The sequence below is a fragment of the Cyclopterus lumpus genome, chromosome 20, assembly GCF_009769545.1.
Source record: "Cyclopterus lumpus isolate fCycLum1 chromosome 20, fCycLum1.pri, whole genome shotgun sequence".
NCBI classification, from domain to species: domain Eukaryota; kingdom Metazoa; phylum Chordata; class Actinopteri; order Perciformes; family Cyclopteridae; genus Cyclopterus; species Cyclopterus lumpus.
The window spans coordinates 4,374,076-4,392,663 of NC_046985.1; the positions used below are offsets into that span (position 1 = coordinate 4,374,076).

Here is an 18,588-nt window from a genome sequence, read left to right on the forward strand (position 1 = left end):
CACACGCGTCATCGAGTCGGCGAATGCCTGACTGCCTGACCCGGAGCACAGGTCGCCTCCTGGAAGCGTCCCCAGGATGCTCTGCACCCTCTGGTTCGAGTCCTTACCCGAGACCGGACGCAGTTCTTCCTGGAGGCTTCTCTGAGCCGAGCCCAGGACACGCTGCGGTTGGGACTGGTGAGCCCCAGCTCCACCTCCCCCCAGTAGGCTCGGGCCAACAGCTGGAACCAAAGACAGTACGGCTCCGACAGGCAGTCGTCCGCCCCGGCGAGCCGAGCCCAGGGGCACCCTCCCGCCGACGGGGAAGGGGAGAGGGAGCAGCACCCTTCGGCGTCGGCGTCCCGCGGGTCCGGGCGATCCTTCAGGGGAGCCGGCTTGCAGCCCGGCGGGAGCCCGTTCCTCTGAGCCAGCATGGCATAGCCAGGTTTGAGGTGGTGGGATCAAACGCAAAAAACTATCCTCAAACTATCCGGGTTTCGGGAGCCTCTCGGCGCCCCCTCTTTTCCCCACGTCGTCTACTCCGAGGTTCTGGAGGAGTCCATCGTGGGCCCTCGTCCTCCAGGCGGTCCGGCGGTCTACTCTGGTCTCGGTTCCGTGGGGGGAACGTCCTTCTGGGCGTCCCACAGACACATGGTGTTTCCACTCAGCCGAGAGGAGAGCACAAGCGGCTGAGTGCACTGCAGAGAGCCGACTGACTAACGCACCCACCCACTCACCACACTACACTCTCTCCCAAGTATGCGCACACACACACACACATATTCACACACACACACACACACCAGGCGGCCCGAAAGTGAATACTCTCCCTTTTCCTGTCTCCTCCGGCTCACCTCTTCCGCCAACTGCGTGTCGATGCTATTCAATAAATCATCAACACTTTCTTTTCTTTTTTTAAAGGAGGAGACGAGACGCACACACTCGCGCACACACACACACACACACACACACACACACACACACACACACAAGTTAAATATGAGGAATATTCCAAAGCGTTGTTGTCGTAGGAAACACGAGCGGCACAGAGTTGCTATCTGTCAGGACGCAGGAATAACTGGGGTTATTTTCACAGCCTGCGGAGGAAGTTAAGTGGGACTAATACAGATAAGGAAGCATATGGATCCTATGAAAACTATAAAGCCCCCCCCCCACACACACACACACACACACACACACACACACACACACACACACACACCTTTACATGCCTGCAGATCATCTGGCAACTACAAAGGACTGACGCCTGGGTGGCTTTGTGGTCCGGGAGTTGCATAAACATTCGGTAACTCCTGTATATATATATATATATATATATATATATATATATATTTGTTTATTTGTTTATTTAACAGGCTCCATGTGGATGAGCGCCGTTACATAAGGATGAGCAGCGCGACCTCATGGCGTCGCGTTAGACGGTTGTTTTTTGTTGTTGTTGTTTTGTGTAAAAGTCGAGTTTAATTAACAGACGTGCCAAATAAAAAGACAGATGTTGCAATAAAGGTTCAGATTTTACAGGGATGATTTCGGGGGCCACTCCTTCCTTTGTGTGTGACAGGTGAACGAAGTGTAACAAAATGTTTACAGTCTTAAGCAGGGTTTGGTGCATAAAACATTTAAAAAAAAATATTCAATCACTAGATGAATTGAATTTTGCTCTATAGATCAGCCTCTACTGATGGAGCAACACACCTACAGTCCCCCGACACAGGTGTCTCCTCCTCCAGCTGATTGTTATTAGTTCATATAGTTTCCAACAGGTTCTCGTACACAACCTAAATAACACGACACATGCGCTGCACATCAGCGGCGAAAAACTCGGCAACTGTTGCTAGGCAGAATATGTCAGAGAAGTTTACGTTCACGACCCTCTTTTCCTGAACACACACACACACACACACACACACTGGCAGTATATGAGGTGAATGAAGAGGTATTTGTTACGTTAAACGAGTCACAAAGTGTTCTCGGTCTCCCTTACGGTCGTGGTCTTGTCTCCATCTCAATGAAACCCGGTCCACGTCGTGACCCGGTTCTAGGTGGCCTCGACCACCCCGGCCCGAAGCCCAACGATCACGATGTCCGAGCCCTTAAACTGTCCCATAATGCACCGAGAACCACCTTGACCATGACAGTGAAGCCCCTCCCTCCTCCCTCTGAATTAAGAGCCTGTAAATCTAAGAACCTGCAACCGCCAATCCTCTCTTCACACTCGCCTCTTACCCCCGATCCCCCCCCCGCCGCGAGGGAATACCTCCTCGTCCCGGATACCTTTTAGTGAATCCCTCCGGCCAAAGCATCCATTTAATATTTGATCACATCTTTGGTCTCGGGGGCCCTCCGGAGCTGTCCGTGCTACGTGGTCTCTTGTGAAATGTGGCTCGAGGACGAGGAGTCCGCCTTTTTGTCCATTTTGAATCTCAATGCCTGGTTACTGCTGTCCCCAATAACTGTGAGTTCGCTGGCTCACGTCCAACGAACATCCGCAGTCAACAGCGGGGGCGAGAATACACGGCCTGTTTCCAGTCGGGGGGATAGTTGCCATCCGAGACGGCCGGAGGGCGATGAAAACAACATCAGGAACGCCAGTGGAGGAATGTCCCACCCCCCTCCATTTATATTTTGTTATTTTTACGTGGAGCATCTTGTGACCACATTCACTCGGACCAAATATAGCATGTGTGATTGGCAGGAATAGACGTCGCCGCACGCAGCGACTTGTGACTCGTGGAAGCCAAAACAAGGCTTGAGCCTCCGGGAGCGGCTGCATGTGTGACTCTGTGAATGCGCCTTTTGTTCAACGTAACCATTACAAGGCCACGTCGCCCATTAGAGGTCCCCCCCCCCCCTCCCCTCTGCGGCCCGAAACGATGCCTCTTACCTCTGCCGGTGCATTTCAGTTGTAGGGGGTTTTCAACCCACACATCATATACGTCTCTACATTCCTGCAAATCTAAAACACATGATAAGAAGAAGAAGAAAAAATTCCTTCAGTGGAATTCTTGTTGGCGAAGGAGTGGATTTCAGTGCCATGCGGACACTAAAACTAGACACGCCGCCCAGAAATATTGTGCCGTCGTCGTGGCAACGAACCGCACTGCAGTAAATGTCAGCCACCGGGGGAGACGAGGGTGTTCTCCCCCCCCCCGGGAGGGCGCCTCGTGGTCACCGGTGAGTCTAAGAACGAGGAGCTGGTTATTAGAGTTGCAGATGCTTTTCTGCGGCACCATTAAAAAGTGGAGGAAAGGATTTGTAAGTGCGTGTTCTGGATTTAGCTGCGCTCTGTTTCGCTTTTTTGCTTTTAACGACCGAGCGGAACCGACACACACAGCTGTGAGGACGACTCGGGTCATCTCGGGCGTCGGAGTCTCGCGTCCTGGCATATTAAACCAACCCGAGGACTTTGTTTACAGAGGCGCGTCACAGCGAGAGAGAGAGATGTCCGTCAGAGGGCCTGAACACAAAAGACAAATCAGGGAAAGGCTGATTGTCGAGAGCAATAGAGCGCATGAGACGGTGTGGAGATGCATCAAAAAAAGCACGACGGAGGGATTGAAACCGATGCCAGGTGTTGTGAAGGTGTAAAAGCATCCCGTCACTTCACAACACACATGTAGCATTTGAAGAAATAGCCACTTACAGTATATGCAGCTCCTATGACCAATCAACGGTCTACCGCTACACACAAATCAGTTATTTCAACACATGCAGAGGTGCTTATTTTGTGAAACGTGTAAAAAATACAGCTTTAAAGGAAATATGGTCCCGGCCTATAGTCGTATTCTACATGTTTTTTTCCCATGAAAGTGAGAAAGAAGCTAAATTCTTGATCTGGTGTTCTTGTGAACGGGGCACAAAATGGCCGACAGTTTCCCAGAGCCCCGACGGGACCGTCGTCCTCAAACGCACTCACTTTGACTTCCCAACGATGAATTCTGCGCCGTGAATGACGGGAGGAGGGTACGCTGGTCTTTTCTCCTGGACCCGACCCAGTCTGCGATCCGGTCTGGTCCCCCGCCCCCCCTCCCCTCCCCTCGCTGACAGTTGGCCCTTGTGGCTTCACACAACCCGACGCGCAGGGCCAACGACAACATCCAGACCGCGGTCGAATAAAGACGAGGACGACGGGGACGGGGGGGGGGGGGGGGGAGTCGACAAGCGACGCTGGCGCGGCGTCTTCTTTTTCAGCCGAAGTGACATTCGTCCAGTTTGTGCAAAAACTCTTTTGCATTTCCATCGAAAAAAAAAAAGCAAGAAGAAACTTCACAGCCAACTTCTCCGAGAAGCCAAACTGGTTTCAGATGTTTACATTTTGTGGAGGAACGCAACACAATGTGATCCAGGTTGTTTCGCGGTGCCATTTCATTTTAATCCCCTCAAATCTTGGGGGTCTAGGATTTATTAGATGATTATCTGCAGCTCTGATTTGTGTAACAAAAGGGGAGAAAAAAGGCTTTTTTGGTCCGTTAGCAGCTGACTGGGATCTCTGGACGGGGATTAAAGACACAAGGCAGCGACTGGGCTCTCGAAACTACAATAAGTCATTTTCAAGTCTCTGATTGGTTCTCGTGTGCGACCAACTTTATTCATCTGTGCGTGTGTGTGTGTGCGTGTGTGTGTGTGTGTGTGGGGGGGGGGCAGAGAGCGAGAAGAAAAGAGAAAGTCTTGCGGGAGGATTAGGCTCGATTCAGGGTGGCTTTTCAGGACTCCTGGCGGGTGTAAGATCTAATCTGGACATGCTGCATCTGGGCTCCTCGAGGTGAGGCTTACTGTAACAAAGGGCCGGCTAATGAGGGAACAGACTGCTACCACCGTGTGCCCACACCACTGCGCACCCACAATGCCCTGCTTCATACGGACCCCACAGTCGACTAGCGCCACGGGGAGTGCGGGGGGCCGATCAGGCCGATACCGGAGCAGATTGATCGTGTTTCGGGCTCCGATGAGTGCAGGAGGCGAGTAGTGGAGTCCGTCGCTGCATATGAGGGGTCCATAATATAATTTGAATGCATTATCGGGTGCCAATCGACCAGGAGGAGGAGGAGGGTTGGGGGGGGCTTTCTGGTCTGTAGAAGGAGAAGATACTGTTTTAGCAGCAACACTATTAATCAAGAATATTTAACCAGATGTCGGTTCATGCCTTTCAGTTATCCTGAAAATAGTTCCTTTAAGGTCACGTGATGAGAGGTGCAGGAGCTACACACATATTTACTTTGTAATTTCAAAGGAGGAACTATTGCTTTCAAAGCCGCCGTTAAAAGGTCAACACGGCGGCTGCCTGCGAGGGAGGACGTTGGCACCGGTTCAGCGAGTCTCCGGCGAGTCTCCAGCGAGTCTCCAGCGAGTCTCCAGCGAGTCGCGCCCACCACGTATACATTCAGGAGCCGGCGCGTCGCTCCGTCAAGGTTCACGGTTTGCTGTGGAGAAACCAAGACCTCCAGGATAAACAAGAAGAAGAAGGAGGAGGAGGAAGTACCGGGGCTTTCCTTCCAGACGGAGCTGTGGCTGCAGAGGGGAGCGGTTGTGGGTTGGAACTCACTAACAGGGAAGACAAAAGGCCAGAGCCGCAGGGGGGCGTGGGGGCGTGGGGGGGGGGGGGGGGCGCCGCTGAAGAAGCCCGGCTCGATCCGGACAATTGTCTCCGGAGGGTCCCTCGACACTTTCACACAAACGCTTCTGCCAATCAGGCATTCAGTGGGCCGCTCATTCAGTCCTCAGCAGCTGCTCTCAGGATAGAAGGGAGCGAATGTGTTCGCGATGACAGCCGAAAACCCCCAGAAAACACCGCCCCATCTTCAATTAACAATAATAAACAAATACCCCTTTCGTCGTTTAATTATTGCATCTGTCCTCGCCGCCCGGATGGTTTCCCCCCTCAGGGAGGTGACCCCCCCCCCCCCATGGACGAGGCCCCTCAGATCCCCGGGAGGCGCCGATGAAGACGGTGAGATGAGCGTGCAAACATCAGCGCAATATCTCCCCCCGACGATGTTGAATTCATGCTTCTGTGCGTCTGATATTAAATATTCAGATATTCCGAATAATAGTTTGGCGTCAAACGGGAAAAAAAGGGGGGGGAGGGGGGGGGGGGGGTTATGGGCTAAAGTGGCTCTGGAGGTAAAGCTGGATTCCCCCCCGCCGCCCGTTAACCGCCCACGTCTGGAAACTCCACATAAGACACCATCCATCAGACGGTGAGACAAACACCTGATTCAGGGCCAGCGCGGGGACGTATGGACAAAGCTGTCCGCCCTGAATGTAAACTCAGTGGCGTCTGAAAGGGCTCCTTTGAGAGAGCGCCACGCGGCGCGCGCTCCATAAAGAGCCCGTATAGCAGCGCTGTAAGTTGATCCTGGACTGAGGTCTGAGGTCGGACCTCCTAAAGGGTGGAGGAGGGGTGGGATGGAGAGCGTCGAGTAGTTCAGGTTGTCTGGACCACCCCCCCAAGAAAAAACTAAAGTGCAATCAAACGATTTGGGAATAAACAAGATTATTTGAGGTTATAGCGACGAGATTTTTTTTCACGATGGCGACGTCTTCCTTCGTCCCCCCGGTCCTCGGTGGTCGCCGGGAGCAACGGTCACCTGACTCGTCTCCTTTTTGAATGCTCCGTGTGTCTTTTCTTCATTACAAGAGCGCCACAGCCCTCAAAGGGCACCAGTTGGATGCATTTTAACTGTGACACGTTCGTCCTGATCCAAAGTCATCGCGATTCCGATTAATTTTTTGTTTGCCATGATGGAGTCGTCTGAGAGCGAGTGAGGTCCTCTGCCGTGATTACGGCCTTTTTAAAACCGGATTAACGCTGAGGGGAGATTACAGAGGTTTTGTGATGCCGTTTTAATACGTGAGAATATTTAAATGTAATCTACGACATTCAGCCCGGGGGCCACCGAAGCATATTTAGATAATGAATAAAATATAACACCATCCGGATTTAGCCAATTTCCAGTCGAGCCGACGGAATGAAAGGTGAACGATGAACCCTCTCACCTGAAACACCGCGATGGTTCCTGCCCCCCCCCCCCCCCTTCTCATTTTTTAGCTCTATTATTTAATTAATTGAAAACTAATCTACAGATTAAATCATTAAAAATAATAATCCCCACGGAGGCCTCAACGCAGGAAATAACCGACGACGTCATCTCTCTGAAATATTCACCGCCGCCATTTAAAAAATTCATAAAGCGACCCGGAGAGACGCTCCCCGAAAAAAACTCTAAAAATAAACCCGACAGCGCGTCGGAACATGAAATATTAATCTCGATATGAGCCCGGCCGTGTTTGAGTGTTTGAACCTCACGTCACGTGTTCCTCCTGAACGCTGCAGCCAAAACAGCAGCTGCTGTCCTCTTGATTGGAATTACACACACACGCGTGCACACACACACACACACACACACACACGCACACACACTTCCAGCTTCTCGAGTGTGAGGATTTGTTTTACATCCTTACAAATTGAATTTATTTGGTCTTTTTTGAATGTTTTGGCGCAGTTTCAAGCCATCCCTTTTGGCTAATACCGCTGTCCTAATTTCTCTCTTTTTTTTTTAATGGGTACGCTGCTTATTTATATTCTGCATACTGAAAAAAGGGTATGCACGTATACTAAAAGACATTTTAATCAGCGTTATTTTTTTTGGTCCAGGCCTTTGGTGGACTGTGAGAGATTTAGTAGGAGACAGATCTGGTATTGGTTATGCAAAGAGGCGCTTTGTGCACCGGAGCCAACGCTGATGAGGACTGTGGGACACGCCCTTTACACAGCACACACACACACACACACACACACACACACACACACACACACACACACACACACACACAGAGCTGAACACGGGCTGTAAATTACACCGCTATTATGATCCAAGCAAGAGACGGAGTGTGAGGGAGAAAAAAAGGGGGAGGGGGGGATGAAATAATAGAAAAGAATGAGAGGAAGAGTTCCAGAAAACGTGGACGCTGGAGTCATCGTGGATGCCCGTCGTGTCCGAGAGAGGAATGCTGATTTCCTATCTATACATGTGTCCCGATGTCTGGCCTCCCCTCCTTCCTTCCTCCACTTCCCTCCTTCCTTCACTTTCCTGCGAATGGGTGCGTCCTGCCCCCCCCCCCCCCCCCCCCCCCCCCCCCCCTTCTCTTTTTGCAGACGCCCTTTGCTGCACTTCATCAGAGCTCCGAGTTCATCAGTCGAGACGCTGTCATGCACGCCCAGGACCTCACTTTGGTGACATCATGCCGCATGTCGTCAAACGGACCTCGATGCCTGTCGAGTGGTCCGGACCCGGTCCAGACCCGGTCCAGACCCGGTCCAGACCCGGGTCCAGTGTCAATATAAAACAATGTGTTGATTTATTCCTTTGTACAAACAAAAAAAAGAATATTCTGCAAATATAAATAAATTTTTTTCAAGCAAAACATTTTTTTTCCGAAGATTTCCAGATGTATTCTCATTGCACACCATCGTACACCTCAACGTCTTCTGGTTCTCAGAGTGTGAAAGACCCAGGGGGACACGAGACCCTGAGATCGTATCGCACGGTTTCATCGGAGCTCCGCGAAAAACAAACTTGCGGACGCGTCGGTCGGCGGCTTCGCTGCTGCAGGTGAAAACGCCGTTCCTCCGGAGTTCATTCGGCCCTCTGATTTATGAGCGATTCTGTGAATCAGCACGAGTGTAATCAGAGACGGCAGCTGGTGCTCCTCGCCGAGGCCCGGCGCGGTGTCCTCGTTGTGGCTACGAGAGGTTACTCTTGCTTTCTGCGAGTGTTGTGTGTGCAATGTCCGCTCTTGGGTTCGGTCTTTCCCCAAATAAACCCACTCCCGTCAGGTCGAGGAAAGAAAGTAATGACGGAAGTGACGTCACGGGACAAAATAAATCCAGCGTTGGCTCCTTCAACAGCTCCTGGACCCGTCCACCTCCACAAAAAAATAAAAAGGGCCCTTTTGTTGGATACCGAAGAATTAAGGAGACGTAAAAAGCTGCGTGCATCCAAAGTGGGAATGGAGTTGGAAGATAAGTGCATCAGGACCAGTGAGTGAGGTCGATGAGGCCGGGGTGGACTCGGTTGCCGGGCGGGGTTCAAGAGAGTTCCTGTGAGCTTCAGACAGACGGGGTCATTCAGGGCGGGGCAGGTGTGACCGAACGGCAAGACGTCACTCGAACGGAGCGTCGCTCGAAGGGGGGGGGGGGGGCTTACGTTCCACTCGAGGGAGCGCCCCCACGTCAGATGTCCAATCGGCTCAACGCATTCTTTCGGCGCCTCTCCACGCGACGGTCCCCTCTTTCCTTCAGCCGGTCCAACTGAACCCGGTTATGCAACCTGGGAGCTGAAGACTGTGTAGCTCTGCAGCGCGGAGCAGCTCCCATTATTCAAAGGAATGTTTTCCTCCCGTGGTTTGAGACCCCGAAGCTACGGATCAGAACCCTGTGTGTGTGTGTGTGTGTGTGTGTTTTCTTAACCTACGGTAAATGGGTCCAAGTTGACAAACCCTTTATAGGAAGCACTTAAAAGATAAGAGTTGTTAAGTGACTTAATTTTCCCGTCAAACGCACCCCTTCAGTAAACCGCTCGAGGGGCCAAAGAGACATCGTTGGTTTCATCGAGGGGACGTCGAGTCTTTTAAAATTCCCGTCTGATAAGTATTGTTTCTTACTAAACAATGTCAATATTTTTAAACGTTCCCGTAGCTCAACACCAGCGAATGTGCTGAACATTATGGTCTGTATGGAAGGCACAGGACGTTCAGATGTACAGTTTTGTCCCTTCTCAGGTTCGGTGTTTCTGACGTTAAACGCCAACATTTACCCAGCTGATGGGAGGACTTCACTTGTTGTGTATATATATATATATATATATAAGACTTTGGCCATTTGTGGACGGGCGGAAGAGACCTGTCAATCACAAGGTAATCCCGCCCTAAAGCATACCCTGCTTTTTGGTCTAAATCTACCATAATGTACTGAATGAACATCACGCTGCATTGAAGAAGACCTGAAACTAGAGATTGAGACCATAACCTCTTGGTTACAATGTTTACTGAGGGAATAAATTCCCCGATAGACTTTACAATCTGACTTCTTCAATCACACGGACACACTGGGCAGCAAAAACAGCTGCAGCTTGAACACAGTGCCGAAAGAGAAGGAAACATCGTGTACCTGCTGCATAGCTGTCATCGCAAGATGTTTATTATCTCAGAAGGAAACCAAAAAGTTTTATATGAGCGTCCTAAATAATTTAACTGTCAAATATTTAAAACGATCCACGGTTATAAATTACTTTTTATCCCCTTTGCAGGGAAAACTTGCCTTGAAGAGGCCAAATATATACATATATATAAACACAATGCACGAGTTGACTCGGCAGTGTTTCGCCGCACGTGGTGGGAGCTCATGTGTTACTGTAAGAGGCAAAGAGAAAAGGGGGCTGCTGGTGGTCCTGCAAACCCAGATTAAGGGCCAGATGGCTTCAACGGACAAACTGAAACACCCGTCGCCTCTCTGCCCGTCTGGGGGTTGAGTTTGGCCCGAGACCAAAGGACCATACGACCAGCGCCTCTACGCGGGGGGGGCCCCATTTGGCATGACTCGTATATGTGCCTTTTATACGTGTCTCCTGCGCTTTATACCCATCTCGTGCGAGTGAGAAGCCGGTAACGGTGGCGGCGCCGAGCTAGAGCAACATTAAGTCTGTTTATAATCTGTTGGCAGGAGAGAGGATGGATTCTACTGGAGACAAAGAGGAGTCCTGAAAACACTGACACACACACACACACACACACACACACAGCTTTCACCGGCAACTTAAACGGAATTAGGTTTCAAGGTTAGGGCGAAAGGTGAAGGGTTGCGTGTGAGTAACACCAGACAAGACACTTAAACCCCTCACGGAGGCCTCGAACAGATGAAGCTGCACCGACTCAGACGCTCAAACAAACCCCCGTTATTATTATTATTAATATTATTATATGTGCGTTTCAGAAACCGGCTGGATTTCCCATACGACTCGAGCAACTTGGCAAAAAGAAAATACAAAGTGTCTTTTTTTTAATGTTTATACGTGGCGACAATGACTTTGAAGCTATAACGTATCGTCCCATAAAAAGTAACATTACACCAGAGTAAAGAGCTTCCTCCCTTCAACCGGTTTGACTCCCAAGCCAAGGAGGAGAAAATGAAAGCAGGGATAAGAGAATATATCATTTTTTTAAACATTAATGGTCTGTGGATGCTGACGCGTCACGATTAAATGGCCAGCTAAGAGAAAGAGAAAGGAGACGCAGATAAATAGCAGCAGAGGGTTAGCCTAATCCAGAGAGCTCATTAGTTTAGCACCTTTCCAGTCTAAACTGGGAAGGACAGATCAAGTGAGTTGGCGTCCGGTAACAGATGACTTTAAGCCTGCAGGAGCAACCGTCACGGGGTTGCCCAAACGTCTCCCCTAATGCTTTGAGGAGAGCCGCTAAACAGAGCCAACCTCACTCAGTCGATCCCATTGACAACAAAGGCTCCAGGAAAAGAGGCAACGAGAACGGCCTGCAAAACCGATACGCATCAAACCACACGTGGACGCAGTTTCTGATCCGACGTCCCCATTGGCGAGAGGATCCAACCCCCCCCCCCCCCCCCCCCGACCTCCGAGGACGTCAACGTGCCACGACAATGTCACTTGGTCCCCCGCCCCCCCCCTGCTTTCGCTCCCGTCAGAATGAATCGTTACTTCGTGTAAACAAACGTCGTTTCGGGGCAAGTCTCCAAAGAGGTCAAAAGCCTTCTTGTTCTTGCATCTCTCTCTCTCTCTCTCTCTCTCTCTCGCCCGTCGAGCATCACGGGGCGGGCGACCATGTGTCACATTTTTGGCCCTAAACCACATTCTCAACACGTGGACAGGAACCGTCCGCTTGGGGGGGGGGGGGCGAGGAGGAGCTTTCAGGAACAACTCGGTAATCGGTCGGATCCCATTCCGCTCAGACTACGCAAGAGCGTCCCAGACGTTTCCTGCGGCGCGGATGTGTCGTGACCTTCACCCGGGGGGACGTCAGCCCCCCCCCCTGTAACGTGAGACCCCAGCAGCAAGCGGGAGAGGTGACGAGGGGAGGGAGGAAAGGGGGGTGATTAGCGCCGCGGTGTCCAGGTAACGGGTCGTAAACACTGTCAAAGCAAGAATTAGAGCTCGAGACTTTATAATGTCAAAGAGCAGCTTTTGTGGCGGTTAAAACAGCCGAATGGATGAAATGAGAACACATTCACTACATATTCGCTCCTTTGTCCCGATGTTAACTAGACAAGAGGGGGGTGTAGGGGTGTCTCGAGAACCGTGTCGGTGCCATGAATCTGAAAACAAGCAATGCAACTATCGGTATATAAAAAAAAAAAAAGCACCTTATTTATTCCCCAGACAACGCGACGCTGTGAGCGACTCATCCTACAGGACGAAGGCTGGTTAGCGTTAGCCGTTAGCGGCCGGTTGGGCAGCGCTAACGGCTAACGGTTGGCGGAGGTTGCGTTGAGTGTCATTCTGCTGCGTTCGAGCTCTACTCCGTCCATATTTGTATTAAGGCAAATTATATATATATATATAATTATATAAAACGTTCTAATGTTGAATAAATACATATGTTTGAAGGAGGTGTTTTAACAGCAATATCAAATGCATATTAGCGTGGGACCTGTTTAACTTTACACCAGCTCAAAGTGAACATGGTATTGGGTATCCTGCATTTTTTAGTTTCCCATGTATTGGTACTGACTCTTTACTTTCTGGTAACTTGAAGTTCCTTCTGGTGGATCCATGAAGTATAATTCCTGCTCTGGTTGGGCTGATACATCCTGGAAAAAGAGATCCGGTACATTTTATGCCTTAAGACAAGTCATTCTGTACTCCGTAAACTCAACATTACAGACATTTGTAGGGGGGGGGGGGAGGTGTAAAAAAATAAAATGTCAGCGTACACCTGCATCTTTCCTCAGACTGTAAAAGCACGTCCTGGGACGGCTCGTTTCACAAAGCACACGGTGCTCTTTTCAAAAAACACCCTGAGCGTGCAGTCTGGCGATGGAAAAATTGTTAGCTAGTAAAAAAAAAAAAAAAAAAGAAAAAAAAGGAAAACGCTGGAAAAGTGAGAAGCTTTTCGAAAAAATGCACACGCTGAATATGGCAGCGGAGCTCAAGCTGTCCAGCGGCGGGTCTCCGAGGAGGGTGACGCAATACGGGAGGGGAGGTGGAGGGGGCACAAATATGTTGACTATTACGAGCTCGAGCCCCCCCCCCCCCCTCTCCTCCACCTCCACCACGCCGTCCGCGGCAGTCCCACCCAACGCTGAGGCCCATCTGGAGCGCCTCGTGAGCCGGCTGATTAAAAGCAGTCGGGGCCTTTCGGTGAGATACGGCCAGAGGAATGTGGAGACTCTGGAAAGGCCCGGAATAAGTGCGTCGGAGAAGAGTGTGAATTTCTACAAATGCGTCTTGTGTGTGGGTGTGTGATACTCGTGCATGCTGGTGTGTTTGCACGCACCCATGTGTGTGTGTGTGTGTGTGTGTTGTATCACGTGTGTGTGTGAGATCGGCCACATGTCCCATTAGTGCCAGTCATTAGCGATCAATCAAATCGGGAGAAGAAAAAAAAAAAAGAAGAAAAACCAGGGCCTGGAGCTCGGGTTGATGGATGACCCCACTGGGACCGGAGGGACGGCTGGACGGGAGCATCTCTGCACCTGAATCACTGTTCTGCACCCTACTGTCCCGTGACCCCATTAGCCTCCGTACACAAACACACGCACACACACAAAGGCTAACACAGACAGAGTGTGTAGCGTTGTTGCCATCACAACTGGTATAAAAAAACGAATCGTCTCCTCCACCCATCCTCCGCCTCTTCCGCTCACAGAACCTGGCAACCCCGGGCCCAGAAAGCCACTTTTACAGGGGCGCACCCCGCGGCGCGGCATCACCTTCGCCCCAATGAAAACCAGGCCGAGAGCCTCATCGCCGGCGATGGAGCGTGATACGAGAGCTCCAGACCCGGCGGGGGGATCCCTGCGCGCGGTTAATGTTCAGCTTAACATGTGTTTTACTAGCTTTAATTGAATAATGGAGCGATGAGAGAGGAGGAGGAGGAGGAGGAGAAACCACACGGATGGAGGACTGCTGCACCAAAGAAAAGGCTGCCAGCGGGAGATTGTGCGGTGGAGGGCTGCAAACATCGGTATTAAAAGCGGACCCTTTTTTTTAAAATAAGCGCTGCGGCTACACGTCTGTCAGCGACAGCTTTGATTACCTTTCATTTCACGTCACGACTAAAGAAGAAGAAGAAATGAAAATGACCCCGGGGGTCGACCTCTCTCTCTCTCTCTCTCTCTGTGTCGCGCTCCATCCATCAATAATGAAAAGTTTGTGTGGCGTCATGTTATGTAATTAGATCCTTGCTCCATGATTTAGTTTGGTTAATATAAGCAAATTCAATCCACGTTAACTGGCGTTTTCCACTAATGGAGCCTTTTCAAAAGGGCCATCTGGCGGGCCTGTTTTTTTTCTTCCCGTAACTGTTTAGATGTTTGGCTCTTCTGGACCTGTCGGTTGCTTTTTTCCCCGATAACAGTGAGTACTAATTTGCAGGTGTTCGTTGCTTTTCGGCGGCGGCTTATTATGTAAGTCGCTCGTATGCAATATGATAAAGGAATATGTCTCCGAGTCACAGAGAGAGAGACTGCTGACGACGTGGATGTGGAAGGCATGCCAGCCTGGACAGGAAGTGCTGACTCAGTCACATCGCTTTCACTACCTCGGCTGACCCCTCGACGGAGAATAAAACACGTCAAAGCCTGATGGTAGTCACAGCAAACAGTAAAGAAATGACAAGCGGCCCAATTAGATTTACGGCCTGGAGGCTCGCTCGGACTATTTCAACAAATCATCCCGCGATGGAAACGGTTCGATTCCCCCGCAGCAGCTGGTGTGTGTGTGTGTGTGTGTGTGTGTGTGTGTGTGTGTGTGTGTGTGCGTCCCGCAGCCAGTTTTGCACAGAAATCCACTCGATTGTAAATATTTTTTTAGAGGTGCGGCAGACGGACGCGCGAGGAGACAAAAGTTGGGCGGAGAGACTGTGAGGGAGGACTCGGGATGGACCACGCCCAGGCCCAGCTGGAACCAATAACACCTCATCTCTTCCTCTTTCCCTCCGTCCCCCTGTCCTTTATCGCTGCACCTCACAGCACCCACTTCAGCATCTCCGTGTTCTCTTTCACCTTCACTCTGCCACCCCAACACCCACTTCTTGGCGCCCCCCCCTCTTTTCTTTTGTCCGCCTTCATCAGGCTGCTTTTCTAAATGGTTCCCCGGGTCCCATTTAACGGAGAGGAGAGGGAGTGTCCGCTGCATTCTCCATCACCACAGTAAACAGTCCACCGAGTGAGCCGTTCTCTCTGGCATGCACGCAGAGGCCCCCTTTAAATAAAAAACACACACACACACACACACACACACACACACACACACACATACAGCGAGGGAGAAACAGATGGATGTCATTTGTGTTGCACAGACAGACAATGGCAACAAAATAGCTTTTCCTAGGGCGGGCGGAGAGGTATTCAGATCTGCAGGGAACGCTAATTTGGCACCGTCTTCCTGTCGGTGACCTCGAGCGCGACGCGGTCAGATTGGTTTCGCTGGCGATTCTTCACCGTCGATTAGTCCAACGGGGGGTCCGGCCTCAGTCACCTGGTGCGGAGGGGCTCTGAATGCTGATGTATGTCTCGTTGACGGCTCTTTTACAGGGGGGGGGGGGGGTGGGGGGGGGGGGCAACAGGGAAACACACATTCATAGAAGTGAAAACATCCAGCAAGCAAATTGTTCCCCTGAAGTTATTGATCCGCCCGGGTCGGCCCGAATAAGAGTGGGATGGACGAGCTCTGAGAGAGAGGGAGAGTGTGGAGAGGGTGACCGACACACACCAGTGATCTATGGATTCTCTGTCAGCGTTCTGCAGGGGGGGGGGGGGGGAGTGTGTGTGTGTGTGTGTGTGTGTGTGTGTGTGTGTGTGTGTGTGTGTGTGTGTGGGGCGGGGTAATCGTTCCCTGGGCTCCACCCTCACAACTGTGCCGCATGACGTAACTGCTCTTAGTGGGCTTGATTGAGTTCGGGACTGGCGCGTGGTTCAAAATCTCCATGGCAACCCTCCGGTGATGTTTACAACCTCACCTCGAGAGAGAGGAGAGGGCGGTGGGTGTGAAGGGGGGGGGGGGCAAACAATGTGTAAGCACTTATTATAGGACGAAAAACAAAACAACACCTTCTCACAAACACATACACACACGCTCTCATGCGTGCAGACATAGCTCCGCCCACTGGCCGCGGCTCCTCCTCCCAGCGCTGTCTGCATTGCACCAAAGAGAGCTGCATCTTTTTCCAAGCCAGTTCTTTTTTCATCATCCGGGGGGGACGGGGGGGGGGCAAGGAGACTCGGCAGCATCCAGCTACTTCATATTCACATCTTCTCTCTCTCTCTCTCTCTCCTTCTCTCCCTCTCTCTCCCTCTCTCTCTCCCTCTCCCTCTCCCTCCAGCACTGCACTCACGTGTCATAGGGATTATGTGTCTGCATGCAGGAGGGGGGGGGGGGGTGAGGGGGGGGTGAATCAGCATTCTGTCCCACGCCGCGTCTCGCTGCAGCCAAACTGCTGAGGGCTGCAGTTTTTCGGGGGCCACGAGCAGAAAGATGCCCCGACAGTGTGAGCGAAGGCAGACCGACCCCCCCCCCCCCCCCCCCCCCCCCCCCCCCCCCCCCCCCCCCCCCCCCCCCCCCCCCCCCCCCCCCCCCCTGAAGTCTGCAGTAGTGCAGAGGAGACGATGACGCGGTGATATATATATTGGCCACAGCGAGGGATTTATTACACTACACGGTGGAGGTGGAGAACGTGACCCATTTTTTTGAAGCCGAGCTGATTCATCAGAAAAAGGTGTTTCCCGTTTTGGCATTCTGTCAATTTCTAATAATTTAATGGGACTCTTTTGTCACAATAAACTTAGACATCGATTTAGTTTTGACATGTTTATCAGCAGGTTGATTTCACACATTCACTAAATCCAATGTTGTTGCTGCGTGTGACCAAATATGCTTAAGAGGTGTCTGAAAGTGTGTAAACACGAACCGGTCTCTGCTTCATAGTTTAATGTGCCGCCAGACTCACTGGACACAACACACATGCTTCACAGTCTGTTTATTAAAAAAAACGCATCTTTTCCTCTAGAAGGCGACGAATACATTCGGAGGAACGATGCAGAGCCTCTTGGCCCACTCTGAACCGAAACAGAGAGAAACACGCGCGTGTGGAGGTTTGAACTGCTCAGATCAACCAGTTCAGTGCAGCTTCCACCCCCAAAAACAAACCCACTAAACACCGGCCCTCTTCAAACACACGTGCCCCCCCCCCCCCCCCCGGACGGGACGCCATTAAGATCTCAGGCGAGTGAAGCGAATCCTTTCCGACCGATCGATTTCATGCCCGAGAGGCCGTGTCACATCTCGGGCTGAAGAGATACGCTGGTCGGTTACCGTTGACAACGGTGAGGCCAATGTGCGTGAATACAATTAAAATAAAGGAGACTAACTCCGATATTTTACATTTCACCACGAGGCAGATTTAAAAGTAGTGTGTTCGGGACTGATTTGGAAGTTTTATGACCCCCCCCCCCCCCCCCCCCCCCCCCCCCCCCCCCTTTTCTTTTCCTGCCCCGCTCGCTCGCCCCTCGCCAGCTTTCATATGCTAATGGCCGTGGCGATTGTGCGGGCCAACAGCCTGGAATTCCTCTCCACAAAAGGACAAATGGAGACGGAAGGAGAGAGGACAGAAAGAGACGGAGAGAGAGAGAGAGAGAGAGAGAGAGAGAGAGACTACAGGTCCCTGCTTGATTGCCCAGAGGTGGATTTCTACTCCAATGCATTTCTCGAGTGTGTTTGTTTACTACGTTTGTTTACTTTTACTTCGGCCTGCAACAAACTGATGCGTCCTCTAATAAAAATCAACTGACATTCAGTCTTTCTAAAGAATAGAGAGAACTTCTACATAATAATTCGGTCTCTTGATTTATCGACTAATTGGTTTCAGCAACAAACCTTATTTCAGAATGTCTAATCATGCAACAGTGCACATAGTAATATTAAATAATAATAATGACATAAATGTTGTATTAGAAACATTCAGTTAGCAGTTAGTGTATTGATGAAACAACTAATGATCAGTTTCCTTATTGATTTAACCATAAAAATAATGTTTTCGTTATCTCTTCTATAGATTCAAGTCCCAGGTGACGCCTACAAACGTCTTGTTTGGTCCAACCCAAAGTCGAAAACAAGCCCCTTCTATAGCTCTACTATTATGTCATTCATAATTATTATTTTTTTTTGTGGGGGGAGGGGGGGGGGGCGAGTTCTTGGGTTCTTGCTTTCTTTGTAATTGTCAATTAGTCCAAAAACAGCATTGAAAGCCACAGTCAGATGTGGGTGTGGTCCGTCACTACAGGGATGTCAGCTGAGGTGGCTACCAATACAACAATAAAGGCTCGGAGCCAGGGGCATCAGA

At 50.8% G+C, this 18,588-nt stretch overlaps 1 protein-coding gene across 2 annotated transcripts in view; it reads right to left on the reverse strand.

Annotated features, from left to right (window-relative positions):
* LOC117749642 (rho GTPase-activating protein 21) overlaps nucleotides 1-18,588 on the reverse strand; it is a 63,540-nt gene that overhangs the window by 35,264 nt on the left and 9,688 nt on the right. The window contains exon 1 of one of the 2 annotated variants that reach the window (XM_034560314.1): nucleotides 108-872. The exons of the other annotated variant lie outside the window; for it this stretch is intronic. Coding sequence (XP_034416205.1) covers nucleotides 108-413 — 306 coding nt within the window. The 5' untranslated portion in view covers nucleotides 414-872. Of the gene's footprint in view, nucleotides 1-107; nucleotides 873-18,588 lie in introns of those variants that run through there. 2 annotated transcript variants of the gene reach the window in all.